Below are 19,177 nucleotides of genomic sequence, written 5' to 3' on the forward strand. Positions count from 1 at the left end.
CTGCTTTCGAACCCGTTTCCAACTATTAAAAAATAAAATTAAAAAATAAATCACAATTTCAAAATTTTATAAGGGAAAATTCTTTGTTCTAAGAACAGTCTAAATAGAGATATAAATAAATAGAAAATAAAAAAAAACTGTAAATTAAAAAATAAAAATTTTAAAACGTTGTGACGACATTATAAGCAAGCAAATTCTCGAAGTACACAAAATTCTACATAAAAAAAATTAAATTACGAATAAATGCCTAATTTACGAAACACATAGCATTTCAATAGCATGAAAACATACACACAACGTAACGGCATAAAAATTAAGAGCAAATTAATTTTTTCATTTAAATTGTTAACACAAAAAATATAGCAAAACCAACAAGGATATTAAACAATTAAATGCTTAAAAAAAATTTAAAAAAAATATAGATAAGGATTTAATTAAAGCTATGCATAAACATTTACACGTTCTTTCTCACATACGGACTGTGATTTCATGTAAAATAATAACAGTTGATTATTAGCGCCTACACTAACCAAAACAAATACGAAAACCGATTAATAAATAAAAAATAATAACAAATTATAATTAATAAAAAAAATTATAATTATAATTATAAATAATAAAAAAAATAAAAATTATAATTATAATTAATAAAAAAATAGCAAATTATAATTATAATTAAAAAACAAAAATTATATACGAATAATATATGAAAAAAAAATAAGGAACAGAAAAATTTGTTTTAAAAAAAAAAAAATAATTTCATTAAGCTACGTAAGCACAGTGTGTAAGAAAAGTGAAATATTGACACACAATATTTTTGGCTAATAAAACGGAGCGCCTAACTCATTTGCTCTAGCGTTAAAATTGTTATTAACAAAAAAACTTTAACATTAGTTTTAGTAAAAAAAATTGTCGTCAAGTAAGCGCATGATATCAGCTAACGTTAAAGCAGTCAAGAAAGTTGTTCAATTAACGAAATTCATGAAAACATATTATTAATATTAATAAACAAATATTTTAGTTGCGTTTGCCTTATACTTAACAAATGTAGTGATTATTAAAAATATGAAAAATTCAAAATAAAAGCAAATAAATTAAAAAATATAAGCGAAATCAAAATCTCTCATGAATCATACAAAAAATATAGAAAAAACTTCACTTTCTTGTGAAGTGTTGATTTGTTATTGGGAAAACTCCGTCCTGAGGCGTCAAGCGTATGAAACTTATAAATACGAACGTTTGCTTAATGATTTTTAGTAATTAATTACAATTGGGTTTGATTCGTTTTACATTTAATAATTCAGTTGTGGTTGTTGTTGTGACATAAAATATTGCTTAAATAGTTTTGGGAAATGTTGCTGAGAGTTTGGTGGAGATGACTCTACCATTGAACTTTTTGCTACAAATGTGTTAGTATTTAACTTATAACTGCAGTACGAGGGTGGCAACTCTTCGCAAAAAAATTTCTACTAAAAATTTTCCCAAACTTCTTTAGTTCGAGAGCTACATATATTGTAAGGAATTGTATGGTATATAATATTCGTTTACTAATTTTTTAAACAGGTGAAACTCTGAACACGGTATATTTCTCAACAAGTCACGGCTACTGAAACGCTGAAATATTGGAAGAATTTATCATAAGGTCTTTATGTAAGAAAGGAATGAACCATCACACGTACACAAGACTTTCGGTTAGAGTCACCAATTTGGTGTCAAGAAACTCATAGAAAGTTTAACAGCAATGTTGTTGTAGCGACAGAATTATGCCGAGTTAATAGTCCTTGACGGGATAAAAAATCCGGGTCCGTTCCGGTTACGTAGACCCAACTGTCGTGGGAACGGCTTTAATAAAATCCATACTTTAACACCAATCTCAGGTAGCACATTTGGTTAATTAACCGGTGATTTCATAGAAACTTTAACCGAAATCTCAGGTAGCGATATTGGGTAACTAAACGGTAACTTAACCGATATGTCGCTTGCTTGGGATTCAACTAAAATTCTTTGTGATCTCTTTAGTTCGATAACAATATTTACGTGATTAAGCATTCAATAACTTTATTCCTACTTTATTTTTTTTACATTATACTGAATTAATTTGAAACCTCATTTGGAACCAGCTAGCCTTCTAATCCGATTGAATCTTGGGGAATATGGTTAAGTGACTTTGACGATCTAGTCTACCTTCCACTTACGGATAATCGTTAACACCTATTTTCCTATAGTTCAGAATGTTTCTACTTAAAATATTCCATAACTTTATCTGTTAAGTTCCTACCGTGTTCGAGTGGCGAGAAAATAGTAAAAGCAACTGAGTCAAACATTGAGCAAAGAAAGCAAATACATATGTCTGTGATTCATCTGTGGTTAGGTAGCGACAATTGTGAGAACTTGAATCAAATTATATGTATGTAAAGTGTTTGAATAAACATTTTTCGTTTCAAATTATATTTTTTGTGTATTGGTTCAATAATACAGGCATATTTATAGGTTCGTTATTTCCCCCCCAAGTTAATTATTTTTTTGTAAAACGATCCCTGAAGTTTCACTTTTTGTCATTAAAAATGGTTTCAACGTAGACAAATAGTTTATTCTCAATTTAGGCCGTGTCGAAATAATTTTAACTTTCCCATACATTTTATATGGGACTTTTGAAAATATGCAATAACGTTTTTTTTTTCAAAAGCAAATTTATCTACAAATTTAAGACATTTTAGTACACAATTTTTCGCTCTACAAAAAAGTACAAATGGTATGATGATGAAGTTATACGCAGTTAAATTTATGAATTGAATGTACTGTATTCGTATGGTACACCATGTCGTATGAGCAACACTTAGCAATGTACAAATCACTTGTATGACTGCTCAGTTCATTTGACCTAAAACTTTAATTTTCATATTTTTTATTTTAAAAGGAAATTATTTGATTAGAAATAATCCTTTTTGTGGAGCGAGAAATCTTATACTAGAACTACAATTTTCACAAAGTTTCAGATTTACTTGTTTAATGCAAATTATCAAAAAATCGCATATTATAAATTTCATGCCAGTTGTTGTTGTGTTTATAGCAGAAAAAATTCGTATAGTAATTTCGAGGAATAATGCCGAAATGACAGTCATTGGCCCGATAAAAATCCGTATCGATTCCGGTTAATTGGACCCGATTGTCGTGAGAACGACGTGCTAGTATTTAGGTACGGTGTTTTGAGGGCACAATAGACCTTAAGTCGCGGTGCAAACCTCATTTACTTCTTTAATCTAATGCAGGTACGGTTTTATTTGAAAACAAAGCGTTTGTTTACGTTAAATTCTTTTATTTTTGGGATAAAAATTGAGACTTCAGGAAGCGTTTGCAAAAACACAATCAACTTTGGAAATGAGCACTCATATATGTATATCTGCTTATTACACGCTAGTTGCTTACCTTCTTATGTATGTGACTGCATATTTTTAGTTTATTGATTTATGCACCATTGCCAACATTGAATTTTATTTATTATTCTTTATTTCACTTCACATCACCAATTTTTGTACAATTTTTTATTTTTGTTTATTCGTTAATTACTTTTTAATAATTTTGAAGTATGCGTGTATATAAAATATTTAAATATTTTACTAGATTTTCGTATTGTACAATACACTTCGACATCTATAAAGATAAAATAATAAAAAATATAATTAAAGAAATTAAGTACTATAACTTATGTACAAACCTTTACAGAAGTTTTGTTTTGCTTATTTTATCAAGAATATGGGAAAAAGATGGTACTCAAAGTTTCTAGACCTGCAAATATAAAAATAAAAATATTAAATCAATTAAAAACAAAAAAATAAATATTAAAACATTTAAATTATTATTACTATTAAAATTATTACCATAAATTATTATTATTGTTACAATTATTACCGAATAACGTATAAAATGGAATTAAATGAGAATAATATAAAAATTTCGAATTATATTTTATATTATACTGCCTTATGCAAGTTATTTATATAGAAAAAATTAAACTTTTTTTTTATAATTTGCCTCAAGGTCTTCATAGAAAAATATCGAACTAATTATGTTATATAGCAACATTATAACAATAGAAAATAAAATGTAGTTGACTAAATTAAGAAATTTAATTATTAAAATGAAAAATGATAAATTTAATTATTTTATAAAAAAATTAAAAAAAAAATAGAAATTTTGATTATTGAAATTACTATTATTAAAATTAGAACAATTAAAATTATAAATTTAATTATTTTATAAAAAAAATTTCCGAAAATGTAAATTGCTTTTGCTCTATAATTTAACGCAGATAATACGAGAGTGCTGCTTAACCCACGCATAAACGCTTTTTTCTTTACTAACGCTTAAGTTTTGGAAAAACATTGTAACATTGACAAAATACGCGTATACATATGTACATAAACATAAAGTTACAACACGAAAAAAATTGTCAAACCGAGAAACGGCGAAGAAATGTAAATAACACAGACATCTAACAACAATTGAGGCAATATTGAACAATAAATAACACATTTTCGAATCCATTTTGCATTCTAACGCATACATACATATATAGATATATTCACATTTGTAGTTTCGCCAAGACGAAGCCGTAAAGCCATATTTAAGAAAGCGCTAAAGCAAAAACGTAGCAAAACGAAAAAAAAAAACTAAAAAATTATCAAATTAAAAGCAATTTTTCAACTTACACTTCACTAATACATATAAACTTGCAGTTTAAATAATAAATATGCAATTAAACTACATAAAATTGAGAACTAGAAAACCGAATGCAAAGCATTACATTTTACTTTATAATCTAAGTGCAATAAGAAGCTTAAGTCTTTGAATTAATAGTAAAAAGTAGTGTATTTAAAATTTAATTAAGTGCAACACTTAAATAATAAGCTGGTTAAGCGATGAAATTTGAAATTATGCAAGTGCCACATGTTACATGAGCGAAAACATAATAGAAAACAAAAACTAAATAAATAAAAATCTAAAGCAAAATACTTGCGTCATTAAATATTTGCTTATTCGACAAAAACAAAAAACACAAAACTGAACTGTTAAATTTGAGCGGAGTGCGTTATCGCAGATAATAACAGTAGGAATATATGCCAGTTTTAAAATTATTCATAAAATTGTTTAGCCGCGTATAAGATTAATATAATTAATAATAAAATAAAATCACAAAACAACAACAACAACAAAATAATATTTTTCTTTTTACTGCGGTGCAATAAAAATAGTTATAGACCGTAAAATACGAAAAATGCAGAGAGACGAACAATTAAGGGTATGAAATTTTCGAAAAATCGATTTTTTTTGTTGTATTATCGGATAGTATACATCGCAATAAACATTTTCTCAAATTTCGAAATCGAAATTCTAATTATTAAGGCCACTACAGCGTTTCTTGTCGAAAAGGAACAGAGTGGGGAACATTGAGACTCATCTCTAAAAGCGTTTTTCTCAGAATGGTGGTTTCCTAAACGGTTTCCACTCTCAAAAGGAAGAGTTTTGAAGGTTTGGAGAGAACGTTTTAACGCCTTTCTCTAACGCGCTATGGAAGTTTTTTTTTTTTATTTTGAAATCTTCCTATTTTTTCTAAGAAAAACTCTCGAAAAAAGGGCCAAATTCGATAGTTTTTGTTCAAACCGCCCTTTCCTTTTCTTACACATTAATAATATTTTTGAAATTTTTGTTTTAGATAAATTTTTTTTACGTGTCATTTCAACAATTATGCACTCAATAAATAACCGTAAAAATTTTATTTTGAATTCGTAAACAAGATCGTGTAAAAAAAATCGCGAAAATCAGTGATTTTTCGGAGGGTCCCACTGAGACGATCCCTTAAGTTTGGCACGAATTGTGTATCACCCCAAAGGAAATGGTGGTCTTCCTACTCTTGTATATATATTTTTTTGTTTATTTTTTATCGGTTTTAATTAACAGCTTAATTTACTATTATGAAAGGAATTTCAGCATAAGCAACATAATGTAGATAACAATTCGCCGTTCCCACGACAGTTGGGTCTACGTAACCGGAACGGAACCGAACCCGGATTTTTATCCGGCCAAGGACTGTCAAGTTAGCATAATTCAGTCGCTACAACAAGACAAAAATTCTGAATGTAATACACAACAAGAAAAAACGTTAACTTCGGTTGCACCGAAGCTAAATACCCTTCACAGGTGCATTTCTGTTAGTAACTATGTGTTCAGTTTGTATGGAAGCTATATGCTATAGTTAACCGATCTGATCAATTTATTCGGAGATTACATCGTTGCCTTAGAAAATAATATATACCAACTTTCGTGAATATATGTATCTTGTCAAATGTGAAAGTTTTCCATACAAGCATTTGATTCCGATCGTTCAGTTTGTATGGCAGCTATATGTTATAGTGGTCCGATATCGGCCGTTCCGACAAATGAGCAGCTTCTTGAAGAGAAAATGTCGTTTGCAAAATTTCAAAACGATATCTTAAAAACTGAGGGACTAGTTCGTATATATACAGACAGACAGACGGACATAGCTAAATCGACTCAGCTCGACATGCTGATCATTTATATACATATATACTTTATGGGGTCTCCGAGGATTCCTTCTGGGTGTTACAAACTTCGTGACAAACTTAATATACCCTGTTCAGGGTATAAATATATATAATTTAAGTACTTATAATGAATACATGAGAAAATAATACAGATAATACCACAATAGTTCAAAATTAATAATAAAAATATTATCTTTCACTTCAAAATCAATATTTATTAATTACTTTAATTATTATTAAAACTATACAATAACATTTGGTGTATTATTCAGGTATTACTGTTTACAATTTTGTGCTATTTTCTCGGTAATTCCGACGAAAGTTGTCAATGTATTTCTAGTTCTTAAACATCATAGTTTATTTAAAACTGAGTTGTTTCGGAAAAAACTAACTTTCAATTCCAATTTTTGCATTTTTTAATTTTAATCCAGAAATTTAGAATGAATAAAATCTCAACACTGTTTTCAACCAACATATTTATACTCGAACAAATTATTTAGTTCGTCCATAAACATAAAATTTCTTTAAACGATTTCTATTTCTCCAGATCAACACTTCTTCCGAACAAAATCCTTATATTCTAAAAACTTATTTAGTTTGTCTGCTCTTTAACCGATTTTTATTTTGCCAGACTAACACAAATCCATAAGTAGAAACTAAATTTATATTATATACATACGTTTGTGTAAATATGTACAAAAAAGTTTAAATTTATTTCTTGCTGCTTTGCAAATAATATCAATTCTATATACACATGTTTGTAACTTTTTCAATTTGCGTTAGTTAATATTTATACAAAAAAATGTTGTACAAAAGTCAAAATTTTTCACTGGGCTAACACATTTGTTTACTTTAAAACCAAAACTAAAACAATCAGTTCAATTATTAATTATAAAATACTTTTAAGTATTTTCGTCCACTGGTATTTTTTTCGTCACTGCTTCTAAACCCTGTCTATGTATAGGGTTTGTCGTCTTAAATCATTGTTTTTAAAACTTGCTTTAGTGCTTCGTCTTCCTATGACGCACGAAAGTGCCTCTAGCAGGGTACTGCTTTGGGCAATCTTCACAACGATATGGGAAAAAACCCATATGTATATTAAGATGAGATTTTAGTGTGCCGAAAGAGCACAGTTTTTTCTCACACACCTCACATTTAAAATGCCACTTTGTTTTGGTGGTTTTACCGCCGCGAGGTATTTTTAACCACAACACATCCTGATAACTACGATAGAAACGTGTATACCACATCGTGCCTTCGTCATAGAATCTTACGACCACATTGATGCGCGTATATTGATCGGTCGGTGTGTTAATCAATTTAATTTTTAATGCATCCAAAATCTGTTGTTTCAACAGATCGTCATCAACACAAGCTAGTGTTTGACGACGCTGTTGTATAGGCGATTGCTTGACCGCAGTGTCAGGACAAATCTTGTTGAGATTGTTTTTAGCGGACAATAAAGCATGTTGTAATATTTCGGCATTACTTGTAATTACAGAATTGTGTCGCAATCTAGTACGTGTAGCTTGAGTAACGGTTTGTATAGATTTTACATCTTGTATAGCCTTTGATGTCATTCTCTTATGTCGAATTTGCGTTTCATCGTGAAGTGCAGTCAGCTAAGGACAAACATATTTATGCATGTGCAGAAGAGATAATATTAAGGTTGTAAAATTACGGCACTAGTTGTAAATTATTAAGTAGCTTAGGTACTTACCGTTGAAGTTTTAGTCGCAGTTGTGTCATCAAGGCTGTGTCCGGCCTTCAATTTCAAGTATTGTGAGCGTAAAATCTAGGGGAAGATCTCATTTCATTGGATTTTAAACTTACATGTATGCAAGTACTTACGCGCATATTATTTTAATTAAAGAAATATATGCAACTTGTTAAGAAATTGTTAACAGGGAACTCTTTAGATCGAAGCACAAAAACTAGTTTTACTTGTAAAATTTACAAATACACTACTTGAATAAAATATTTCCGTAACGGTTTACACAAGCGACGCACAAGTGCTACCAAATTTAAGTACTTTTGTACAGTGGTTTCCAAACTACCTTATAACATTTGGAGAGGCCTGTTTACAGAAAATGAGTTTATATTTGATAATAAGTCTGCATGTTTTTTATTACTATTAATTAATTGAATATAACGAAGGCTTTTAGGAATTCTGTATAGTTACAAAGTCATTCAATCTTGATATTATTCTTCATAACGAATTCTATCAATCAAGATTTCTATATTTATATTTTCCGTTATTTGTTTTCATAGGCTCTTTCTTAGCTTCGTTTTGTATGATTTTCTTTGTCATCTGTTTCTGATTGGAAATGTGTAAAGAGCGACAAATTTATTTCTCAAAGTCGAAAATCGATAGCAAATTAATGAGTAATGTACTACTGCAAGAGATACGAAATCATTACAACATAAGTATGTACGTCATATTCGGAATATGTTCTTTATTGTTGATGTTTTAGCTGCAGAATTCTACCGAGTTAAAGTTTTTAATATTGCTGCAAATATCTTAGTTCTTCGAAATTTTAAGCTACATTTAATACAAGCTTATGCCAAAACACAATTATCGAAATTTACTTTCCCTTCCCTTTTCGTTTATCGATGAGTTCTACCGAACCTTTGTCATCCCAAGATAAAGTAGAGCTATTGCAATTTGCATTTCACTACGTTTTGTGCTGTTTGCACATTTCTTCATTTCATTCTTGAGTTTGACCATTTTTACATTTTAAAATCTTAAACAGGCACGATAATATTTACGACAAAGGCTATAACGAGTGATTAGGTTCGCTTTGAGGCAAGAATTGGTTTTGCGTGCCTCAATTTGGGCTGTGGCCGTAGACTTTAGGAGAGCAAAAAGAATACAGTGAAAGCGGACGGTGACGATAACTTTAAAGACTTTGGCGTTGTAAGTAGCTGCATGTATGGTTAACGAATTTTTAATAATATTTGATTTTTCGTCATCACAAAGCAGCTGGGTGTAAAATACGGCTTATTGAAAAGCTAACCGATGGAATTGGATGCAAAAGATAAGCTACGGCGCTTCTGCTATCTTGGCAGGTTTGAACCCGTATATATACATCTGCGAGGCTCAATCAATGTTGGGCAATACTGGCCGCAATTAGAGGTTCTCTGCAAATCACTGGATGACGTAGCAATGCTTCTAATTTTGCGACAAGCACTGCAGGAAACTACACTCGTGCGACGAGATGAGGTGAATATTAAACATTTCTCTGTCATGTACTTGCTGAGTAAATTAAAAAATGCCGCTGTTCTCAACATTTACCAATTTTTTGTTTGTTTTTATGTTCTCTCAAATAGCCGCTTCTCGTATATGCCGCTTATTTGGCTAGTGATGTTGACATGAAATGGAAAACATCAGTGCGTAAAGCCTTTCCGGCGTTAATACTAAATGATGAAGATCTTTTCATGTTTTGCAAATATGCTATGCTCATCCAGCGTGAATTGAAACATAAAGGCTTCACAAATACGACACGGAAAGCCATCACAGCTTGGTATGAAGATCAATCACCCGAAGAGTTACGTCAAATGTGGCTAACGCATCGCGGTGCACATGGGTTTACGCACAAAGCGCTTATTAAGTTATGTCATATTAACGACGAAACCATCGGTGCTGTGGGTACTGTTACACCATTTTTCAAAACATGTACTGAATTACTTAAATCATCTGAATCAAGTGAGGAAGCTACAACTATTGAAAATCATGCAGACGCTAAGCCACAAGTGGAGGAAACACAGCAAATTGCAAAGACAGCCACCACAGATCTAGAAAAAACACAAAGTAACACGGAATTGTCACCGTCCGTTATCTTGTCCGTCAGCAAACTACGTACAACCAAGAATAAGACAGAGGCATTGAAAATTATACGCAAATTCAAATTACGTTACAGTCAAGTGCCCAATCATTTACTGCGTTTCGGCCCTATTATGGAGGCGTTAATACCAACTATGTCATATTTGCAACTGTTAAAGAGTTGGCGCAATTTGGCACGTTATCATTTTGATAACCCAAAAATAATGAAATTGTGCCAGACACTGTTCGAAAATAAGAAACTACTGCGCAAGGACAATATTCATCCGATTGTGTTCCTGATGCAAATGCGTGACTTGGGTATGCGAGATGACATAGCAAAAGTAAGTATAACGGTAAAGGTGCGATTTAAAGTACAAAAATAATTATATCGAATTAACTAGTTGGCACCCAAACGAGTTGAAGCGCTGAAAATGCCGTTATTTAAGCAGCTTTACCAGCAGTCCTTTGGCAACAATCAAAGCACAGGCTTGCGTATGCACATCACAATAAATATACAAAAAAATTACAGGAAAAGTGAGTGTTTTGTTGTTTATATACATGTGTGCGGGTAAAATTACCCAAATTTATTGCATATTTTTAGAAACTCTAAAGAATCACAAAAAATTGGGATTTCTCGAAGCTGCAATAGCTTTGGCTTTCGGTTACTTTAAAAGAGAGAAGGAAGTCGATGTATTCTACTGGATCGATGACAAGCTTACTTTGGGTCAGATGCCCTGGGAGGCTGGTATAACTGTAGAAGATGCGATTGACTATTGTGATTTGTTGGATGTAAGTTACTAGGCACTGGAATTGCTTTTATTTTCCGAAAGTTTCCTTTTATATTATTTGACCGTAGATTACAAAAACCAGCCAACGTCTCATAACGCCCGTTTTGCGTGCTATGGAACGTAAGCAGGTGTATGATGTATTTCTCGTCATTGTACCAACAGCTGGGCGCGGTAATCCAAAAAATAATTCCGACTTTCTGTGCAAATTTTTAGACAAATATCGCGAAAAGAAAAATCCAAAAGCAAAGTAAGTACCGCATATTTTTTAATTTGTAGGAAAAGTATTTGAATTTAATTTCATTGTAATGTTTATATATTTTTAATTGCAAAATTTATTGTAAATTTTAACTGACGCATACTTTTCCCCAATCCGCCAATTAACGTAAGTATATATAACTAATGTAAATTTTTTTATTTCATAGGTTCGTTATATTGGACTTGTTGAAATTTCGCAAGTCGATGCGTTATTCAGAAACGCGTAACGAAAACGTGCTTGAAATTTGCGGTTTAGACGAGCACACTACAAATTTGGTAAACAATTTCGCTTTGAATCGTTTTGGTTAAAGTCAAGCGCCGAACTTATTTTCGACAGCAGAACGCAGCAAATTGGAAAGGGTATTCGCGTTAGGCATAATGAAAAAAAGGTGTGCGTGAAGTGTACTAAACATACTTTTTTCGCTTTCTGTTTAGCGGTAAGCGTAATAATTGATTTCACTTCATAAATTGGGTGGTAGTGAACGTGATTTGAATGTAAACATACACACACAAAAGTTATATTACAAGTGCGTTATAAGTAATCCAGTTGCTTAGTGCAAACATAATACATACTTACACTAACGATAACTTTTAAATGTTCTATTTACATGCAATACGCCATGTATAACTAATTACGTAATTAATATCATAGCTTGTAGTACGCATAAATATGAAAGATAATAGTAGTGAATTTTCTTTCTTTTTACTAGTGTTTAGAGTAAGTGTTCTTATTTGTTCATGTATAAATTTGCATACTAATTTTTCTGTTTATTTCATTTTTTTAATTAATGCTGTTAATTTTCGTTCTACAAACACACACATACCACCTCTCTGCGATAACATTATTAAGCGTTACGCTTTTTTTATTATTATCAATAATTACAAAGTAATTAAAATGTATGCTTGTCTCAATTATTTAAATGAATTTCTGTTAAATAATACTAGTTAATGTGCAACCGTTCAAAACGTGCTTTAAAGTAATAATGTTTAAAATAAAACCAAACGAGCAAACAAAAGAAAAGAAACCATGCAATTGAAAATTTTGAACACAATACCATTGAATGGATACAATCAATCAAAATTGAACGAAATCATAGACGTAACGTACCAATATGGATGCTAAACTGAAATGCCTTAAACTGCAAAATCGCAAACAATTCGAAATGCAAACTACCAATTAAGTTAAACCTAATTAAACTAAATTATTGTAAATTTAATTATACTTTGTATGAAATGAGGAGCATTATACTAATGGTATTTTAAGACAAGCGTGTATTATTGGCACACATGCATGCAAGACACATAATCACACATACATAAAATGTATGTATATATATTTACAAAAATATGTTTGTATGAAATTCAAATGTTTAACGGAAACAAATACGCGTAAAAATCTGATATTGAAACTGAACTGATTCGAAATAGTAAACTGTACTGAGAAACTCGAGATTTGTTTAATATTTGCAAGTGATTATAAATTATTTCGATAAAATATTTAATTAGAGCATACAATTTTATTCATGCTAACATAACATCTTCACACACTTAAAAACACAAAAAAGCACTTTAAGGACATGAAAAATTCGCGACACAGAATCAACGGCATAAAGAATATGAATTATAAGAAATTCCTTTGGAACTCATTTGTAATTAAGTTTTTTTTTTGTCGTTATAATTACCTTAGCCTTAATGTAAATTGTAAACTACTTTATGTTGAATTCCAATTTGTTACATTTAAAAAAAAGAAAGAAAAAGTGAAGAATCTCATATATTTATTTTAAACTTGAATATATAAGAAATTTGAAATGAAAAAATACAAATTTATATCAGAAACAATGCTGCCAAATTCCAATTGTAACCTGCAATATATAGACCAGACACACAGACTACACAGCCACACACTGCAAGTGCATTGGAAAGTTAGTACTCTGTATTAGTCGAAAGCATTTTCGTAACGTACACAACTGCAACTGGAGTAACAATAAACTAAATAAATTTAATTATCTGATAAAATAGTGAAATTTTTGTATTGACAAGCAACTGAATCTTTGACTGCCTTTAAACAAAAACTGGTATATAGCAACATAATAGAAAATATATAGAATCAGTTATTCGATAAATCAAATAGTACATGCATAAGCGAAATTTTTTGGAGGTAACGTGCCATTTGAGAAATAAAACTTGCCGAACAAAATTTGCATATAAAAATCAGACTCTGTAGTAATAACAAAACGATTAAAAACTGTTCGACTAAAATAAGCAAAACGATAAGTTGTATTGTTGTAAATTAATTAGTAAAAAAGCAACAAAGAACAATAAAACTGAAGTAATATTAATATTTCAACCTAACCTATAATTTATTATAACTAACAAACAGCTGCTACCGAACTAGTTATTTGAAGAAAATGGTATTGCTAATTATAGTTAAAAATTGTAAACACCACATATATTTATATGTATATGACTTTAGTTATATTGATTTAAGTAAACATAGAAATTTGCAAAATTTCCAAAAAATAAAACACTCATCTGTGAAACAAACCGTTGTGATCGCTAAGAAATTTAAAGCAAAAATTAAACGTTTAACGAATGATATAGCAGTAAATTTAAAAGTATTAAAACGAAACTAAATAGAATTTAAACCAAAACGAACGAGCAAAACAAAAATAAAACTGAAATAAATAGCTGGCAAGCAAAAAAAAGGCAAACTTGTATTACCGAATCGAATGAATTTGCAATAACAATAATATAAGAAATTACATGGAAATAAAACAATTGAAAGCAAAAATATTCAACATTAGGCAAAAGTGTTAACAAATCAAGCGCAACCGAAAAGTACCTTTCAAAAATCCGATAGATCCTCAAAATTTACGCAAAGCACATAAACGAAAAAATATAAATACAACAATAAACAAGTGAAATAGCAGTTTAAAAAAATTAAGAACAAATTTTTAAAATCGTATTTTGCTTTCATTTACCACTAAATTACATACGAAAATAAATAAAAAGTAATAATTTTCTGTTATTATTGTTTTATAACCTGAAACAAACAATAAAATTGTTACACACGAAAAAGTGATTAATTGTTGCAACAGACAGACACTATACACATAAAAGCAGATATAATGTGACTAAAAAGTCATCACAACCACAGTTATGCGCAAAAGGAACATATTAAAAAATAGAACCGTTGAATCGTTGAAAACTGATGTGATATTTTTCAAAAACATTGTAAGAGTATTAAAAATGAATTAAGTAAAAAATAGCAAAGGCAAATATCAAACTGTAAACCAGATAACAATTTAAATTTGTAATATAATTTAATTTAAATAATGTTTATGAATGAAAAGATGTTTAGTATAACGTTATAATGCCGAAAGTGATTTTATTACAAGAAAAAATAGTTTTTATCATTATATTAGCAACTTTAAAAACGAATGTTTTGTTAGATATTTAATTTTGCGACTTTGAAAACTCTTTATATTCACACTAAAAACTTTATTATGTATGCTCGTACATACATATATACATACTATATAGTGAAAGTGTGAGGAATTAATATTTTCGCATAGCCGCAAAAGCGAGAGTATTTAGTTTAGAATCAAAGTTTAAAAGTGATTAATTTATAAGGCTACATCATAAATACATATATAAGTATATATTAGAATTCTCGATGTAAAAATAAGAAACAAATTACTAAGCGATTAAATCGATTTACAAAAACAAAAAAAAAACTACGTTAAAATACGTTCAAATACGAAAAGGACTTTGCTAATTGTAAAGCATCAAATATTCTTAAAGTTAAAAATATTCTATCTGCATAGATATTAGCATTTAAACAAAACGAAATTAATGAACACTTAAGAAAGAGAAATTTACAATTAAACGTAAAACGAAAGCCAAAACTCATACATACATACATGACATGAATTTTCTCGAGGAAAACAAAAAAACAGCCTGAATAATTTTATATACAAAAATTCGAGTTGTATTAACTTTTTTGATATATAAGTTTATATTTTTTGTTGTAAATTATAAATCCTATTTATGTTTAATATGTGCACAAAAGTGATTTATTTGCTGGAAATTATTTAAAAAGTACGAATTTATTTTTTTTACACGGCAAATAAGTTTGTGAAGTTACCAGAATATATTATTTTCACAAAACAAAATTTTTTACTGCTAATATAGTGCGTTCATCAAGAAAAGTTAACTTTATATAATTTAAATGATTTAATTTTCAATCCAACATTGTTTAAATATTGTTAAAGAAATTTAATAAATCCGTCTTAAAAAATCCACATCTGAACAGCTGAAAAGCAAAAACCAAAATTTGTTTTAATTATTGCTTCAACGTTCTTCTCGCAAGAAAAATTGACGTAAGGATGTGAATATGTTTCAATTTTGCATCGGTATGGATTTTTATTCAAAAAAATAAGCATTCGTCAAAACATTAGTAATACGGGAAACAACTAGTTTGTGGATTGTAGACACCTAAGGCGCAACCTCCTTTACTTTTTAGGGGATATAAAAGAGTACAATATAAGTGAAAAAGGCATTATAAATCGATATATTCCATACTTTAAGTTTAATATCTCAAAAACTATAAGTCTCATAACCATTTCATATACTTATTTTCTAGCTAGTTTGTCCAATATCTTGGAATTTCGGTAATCGTGATTTACTGGGATATATCCGCACGTACCCCACAGTTTCGGTTAGATTTTTAAAACTACTAGAAACTTTTGCACAAATTTCTGTTAGCGCTCTTGACTAGTGCACCAGTTACATAACCGATAGTTGTCTTCTGGGTATGCCTTCACCTGAGTGGGTTCGCACAAAAAGTTTTCGACACGAAGCAAAGCAAAGCGAAACAAAACTAAAAGTTGGGCAACCCCGATCTTTTTATGCGTTTACAATCAGCTGTTGTTATTACATATTTATTTTGATTCGTACCGCACAAAACAAGAAAAGAAAACAAAGTAAACTAACAATAAATTTTATATACAAAAGTTTTTAATAATGGAGGAGAAGTTAATCGAAGCTGTTAGATTGCACCCTTGTCTTTTTGATAAGAGTTCGCTTCTATTTCGGGACAAAATGTTGAAGGAGAAAGCATGGAAGGCAGCATCAATTGCAACGGAAGCTTCAGGTTAGCATTCATTATTATTAAAATTCCCAGCGAAAAAAAATATATATTTTATTCTTTCAATAGTTGAACAGTGTAAGCAGCGCTGGAAGTCACTACGCGACCGATTTGTGCGGGAGGTGGTTTTGCAGCAATCGAAGACAGATGATGCTGCGGAAGAGAAGAACGAGTGGTGCTATTTCGAGTTAATGCGCTTTTTAACGAAACACGTCAATCCTAGAAAGTAAGTTACAAATTCATATATGTATTTGTTATTAAACTTCATTAATAACATCAATTATTATTTATAGAACGAAATTTAACCCACAATGGTCCATCGACGACCAGCCAGACTACAGTAATTCAGCTGGTTCACCACAGAGTGACTCGTATCAAACCACTGAATGCCTCTGGGTAGAATCGCTGCAGGACGAAAGTGAACTAAATGAAAGCCAAACCAGCATCGAAGCACCCAAACCCAAAAAGGCGTCAAAACGTAAACGTCTGAGCGTGGAGGCACCCGAACGTTCGAGTAATCCTTGCAGCAATGGTGAGACGGTGTTCTCTAATAAAGAGGAGCACAAAAATAAGGCAATTTTAGCCATGCTGGACGAACTTTTACAGAAAAAATCGGAGGAAGTGCAAGAAAGTGGTGCACACGAAAGTTTCATTCGTCTTTGTGGTATTATTGAGAGAGTAATCTCTCCTAAAGAGGAGTCTAAAAATAAGGCATTTTTAACATTTTTAGACGAACTTCTGCAAAAGAAACCAGAGGAAATGCAGGAAAGTTTGAAAATGGAAATTTTAAATCATGTTCATAATTCTTAAAATTTCAATAATTCTTATTTTTTGTATATCGGTGGAATAATAATTATTTTTTAAGAGGATATGAATTGTTATTATATAGGATAGCCATATATGTACATGCATATGTACAGTTTGTTTTCATTGCTATAAAGACATTATATTTCTGTGAAATATTAAAAAATGCGTTCCCGTTACAAAAACAAATGATGTTATTTCTATGGTAAGTCAAATAATTCTACAAAAACAATTTTCTTCATAACGGTACTTTTCCTTTTGTAGTAGGTAGTAAGCAGAATACACTAAAAAATGTGTTTTCCCTTTGTCAAATGTTAACTCCCATTTTTGGCTGAGAAATTTCACGCTTCAATGTATGTATGTATTTATGGAAAGAGCAAAGAAGGCATCGGCTCTCCTGTATTTCTGCAGGGAAGCCATTGCAAAAGGTGGGGACTGTCACCAAAGGTAGTTATTTGTCTGTATGAATCAATAGTTAAGCCTATAATGTTCTAGGGAATTCTTGTTTGCACTACAAACCGCACCAGCTGTTGAATGTATCGCTACCTATTTCAACGGATGATATAACCGCAAGGTCCATGTCTGTGAAAGCTGCCCTCAGACTCAGAGATTCTGGGTACTTAGGTGACTGCGAGTCTAGGCACCCGGAAACCCTAACACATTTGGACTTCATTCCAAAATACTTGGATTACCAGGTCATCGAGCCTAGCCCTGGCTGTCACTTCTCTGCTTACATATACTCGTCGAAGAAATGGGAGAGAAGAACCCGCTGGAGCAAAGCGATGGTAAGCTTTTTTATGGATGGATCAAAGCTTGCGGAAAGACTTGGTGAAGGGAACTTTTCATCAGCTCTAGTTTTAGGCACCCTGACCATTAAAGCGTCTTCCAGGCGGAGGTAACTGTTATAAAAATAGCTGTAGATTTACTGCTTCGGTGTGCAGCCTCCTTTGGAGTGGTTACTGTCCACTCTCATAGTAGGGTAGCGATATTAGCCTTGAGTTCGCTGACTGTGCGCTCAAGACTAGTGAAAGGATGAACGATCCTTAGCATCGAGCTATTTTACTATTAGACTGGTTTAGGTGTAAGACCATAGCGGTATTGTGGGAAACTGTAAGGCTGATTAGCTTGCTATTGTATATTCCAGTCTAAATAATTTCGGAGGGAGCTTCGTTGGCTTCATTATTGAACTGTTCATTGTTGAAATGTTGGTCAACTATCAACAACTGTACAGTCCCAAGATCCTTCTAGGGTAAATCCCAAAAGGTCTAGGCAACTCTTCGCTCTCAGCAAGGGCCACCTTTCAAACAGCGTATCAATCAATGGATTTATTGAGCGAACATTTCGGTGAGCAGATAATTTCACGTTTTGGCCGGTCGATTGATCAAGTGATATAAAACCGTTAGACTTTTTCCTAAGGGAATAGTCTAAAGTCTATGCGGACAATCCCGCTTCCATTCAGGACTTGGACTAAAACATCTCGCGTGTCATTCTTCATTAAATTTAAAGTTTCTGTGCTTTTTCTTTAAAAAAGTAAGAAACCACGAAATGGCTCAGCTTTTAGTTAGGATTAGTTCAATTATAGTCTGATTATTACTCACAAATCGAAGTCAGTTGGGTCTTTCTCAAGCTAATATTATGGGGAATGGACCAAAGACAACATTAGTAAAGTGGAGAATCTAGAAATTTGATCTTAGAATCGTTGTTTCGTTACGTAAACATCTTTCTTTTACTGACTGTGTGAAACCGAGTGGAAAAACCTCACAAAAGCCTTTGCTGCAAAACATAAAAGACTTAA

At 31.0% G+C, this 19,177-nt stretch overlaps 3 protein-coding genes across 9 annotated transcripts; 2 read left to right on the top strand and 1 right to left on the bottom strand.

Moving 5' to 3' along the window:
* Positions 1–3,553: 3,553 nt before the first annotated feature.
* LOC120774804 lies at positions 3,554–8,442 on the bottom strand. 3 transcript variants are annotated; one of them, XR_005705268.1, is made up of 5 exons: positions 8,415–8,442; positions 8,284–8,358; positions 7,712–8,185; positions 3,716–3,786; positions 3,554–3,651 (listed from the first exon to the last, which is right to left on the bottom strand). XR_005705268.1 is itself a non-coding variant. In XM_040104599.1 (4 exons), exons 1-4 carry the CDS (start codon positions 8,418–8,420, stop codon positions 3,781–3,783), a joined length of 561 nt encoding a protein of 186 aa, XP_039960533.1. In that variant the 5' UTR covers positions 8,421–8,442; the 3' UTR covers positions 3,554–3,780. The 3 variants fall into 3 exon arrangements, 2 of the variants coding, with proteins under 2 accessions (XP_039960533.1, XP_039960532.1); XM_040104599.1 differs by having other exon boundaries at positions 3,554–3,786; XM_040104598.1 differs by lacking the exons at positions 3,554–3,651; positions 3,716–3,786 and having other exon boundaries at positions 7,318–8,185.
* Positions 8,443–9,231: 789 nt separating this feature from the next.
* On the top strand, positions 9,232–12,777 carry LOC120774728 (60 kDa SS-A/Ro ribonucleoprotein). 5 transcript variants are annotated; one of them, XR_005705262.1, is made up of 8 exons: positions 9,232–9,480; positions 9,547–9,786; positions 9,894–10,727; positions 10,788–10,920; positions 10,988–11,175; positions 11,243–11,421; positions 11,597–11,866; positions 12,317–12,777. XR_005705262.1 is itself a non-coding variant. In XM_040104480.1 (7 exons), the coding sequence occupies exons 2-7, from the start codon at positions 9,583–9,585 to the stop codon at positions 11,736–11,738; spliced, it is 1,680 nt and encodes a 559-aa protein (XP_039960414.1). In that variant the 5' UTR covers positions 9,232–9,480; positions 9,544–9,582; the 3' UTR covers positions 11,739–12,777. The 5 variants fall into 5 exon arrangements, 2 of the variants coding, with proteins under 2 accessions (XP_039960414.1, XP_039960413.1); XR_005705261.1 differs by having other exon boundaries at positions 12,375–12,777; XR_005705263.1 differs by having other exon boundaries at positions 11,597–11,818; positions 12,375–12,777.
* Positions 12,778–16,380: 3,603 nt separating this feature from the next.
* On the top strand, positions 16,381–17,571 carry LOC120774701. The gene is made up of 3 exons (XM_040104430.1): positions 16,381–16,584; positions 16,648–16,804; positions 16,872–17,571. Exons 1-3 carry the CDS (start codon positions 16,455–16,457, stop codon positions 17,386–17,388), a joined length of 804 nt encoding a protein of 267 aa, XP_039960364.1. The 5' UTR covers positions 16,381–16,454; the 3' UTR covers positions 17,389–17,571.
* Positions 17,572–19,177: the final 1,606 nt, after the last annotated feature.

The sequence above is a fragment of the Bactrocera tryoni genome, chromosome 4, assembly GCF_016617805.1.
Source record: "Bactrocera tryoni isolate S06 chromosome 4, CSIRO_BtryS06_freeze2, whole genome shotgun sequence".
NCBI lineage: Eukaryota > Metazoa > Arthropoda > Insecta > Diptera > Tephritidae > Bactrocera > Bactrocera tryoni.

Bases quoted from the DNA above. Each gene is read 5' to 3' on its own strand.
- LOC120774804 (XM_040104598.1), bottom strand. The intron at 8,186-8,283 runs GTAAGTACCTAA...GTTTGTCCTTAG, and splicing joins CTGCGACTAAAACTTCAACG to CTGACTGCACTTCACGATGA.
- LOC120774728 (XM_040104480.1), top strand. From the start codon at position 9,583: ATGGAATTGGATGCAAAAGATAAGCTACGGCGCTTCTGCTATCTTGGC. The intron at 10,921-10,987 runs GTGAGTGTTTTG...GCATATTTTTAG, and splicing joins ACAAAAAAATTACAGGAAAA to AAACTCTAAAGAATCACAAA. The intron at 11,422-11,596 runs GTAAGTACCGCA...TTTATTTCATAG, and splicing joins AAGAAAAATCCAAAAGCAAA to GTTCGTTATATTGGACTTGT.
- LOC120774701 (XM_040104430.1), top strand. From the start codon at position 16,455: ATGGAGGAGAAGTTAATCGAAGCTGTTAGATTGCACCCTTGTCTTTTT. The intron at 16,585-16,647 runs GTTAGCATTCAT...TTCTTTCAATAG, and splicing joins AATTGCAACGGAAGCTTCAG to TTGAACAGTGTAAGCAGCGC. The intron at 16,805-16,871 runs GTAAGTTACAAA...TATTATTTATAG, and splicing joins AAACACGTCAATCCTAGAAA to AACGAAATTTAACCCACAAT.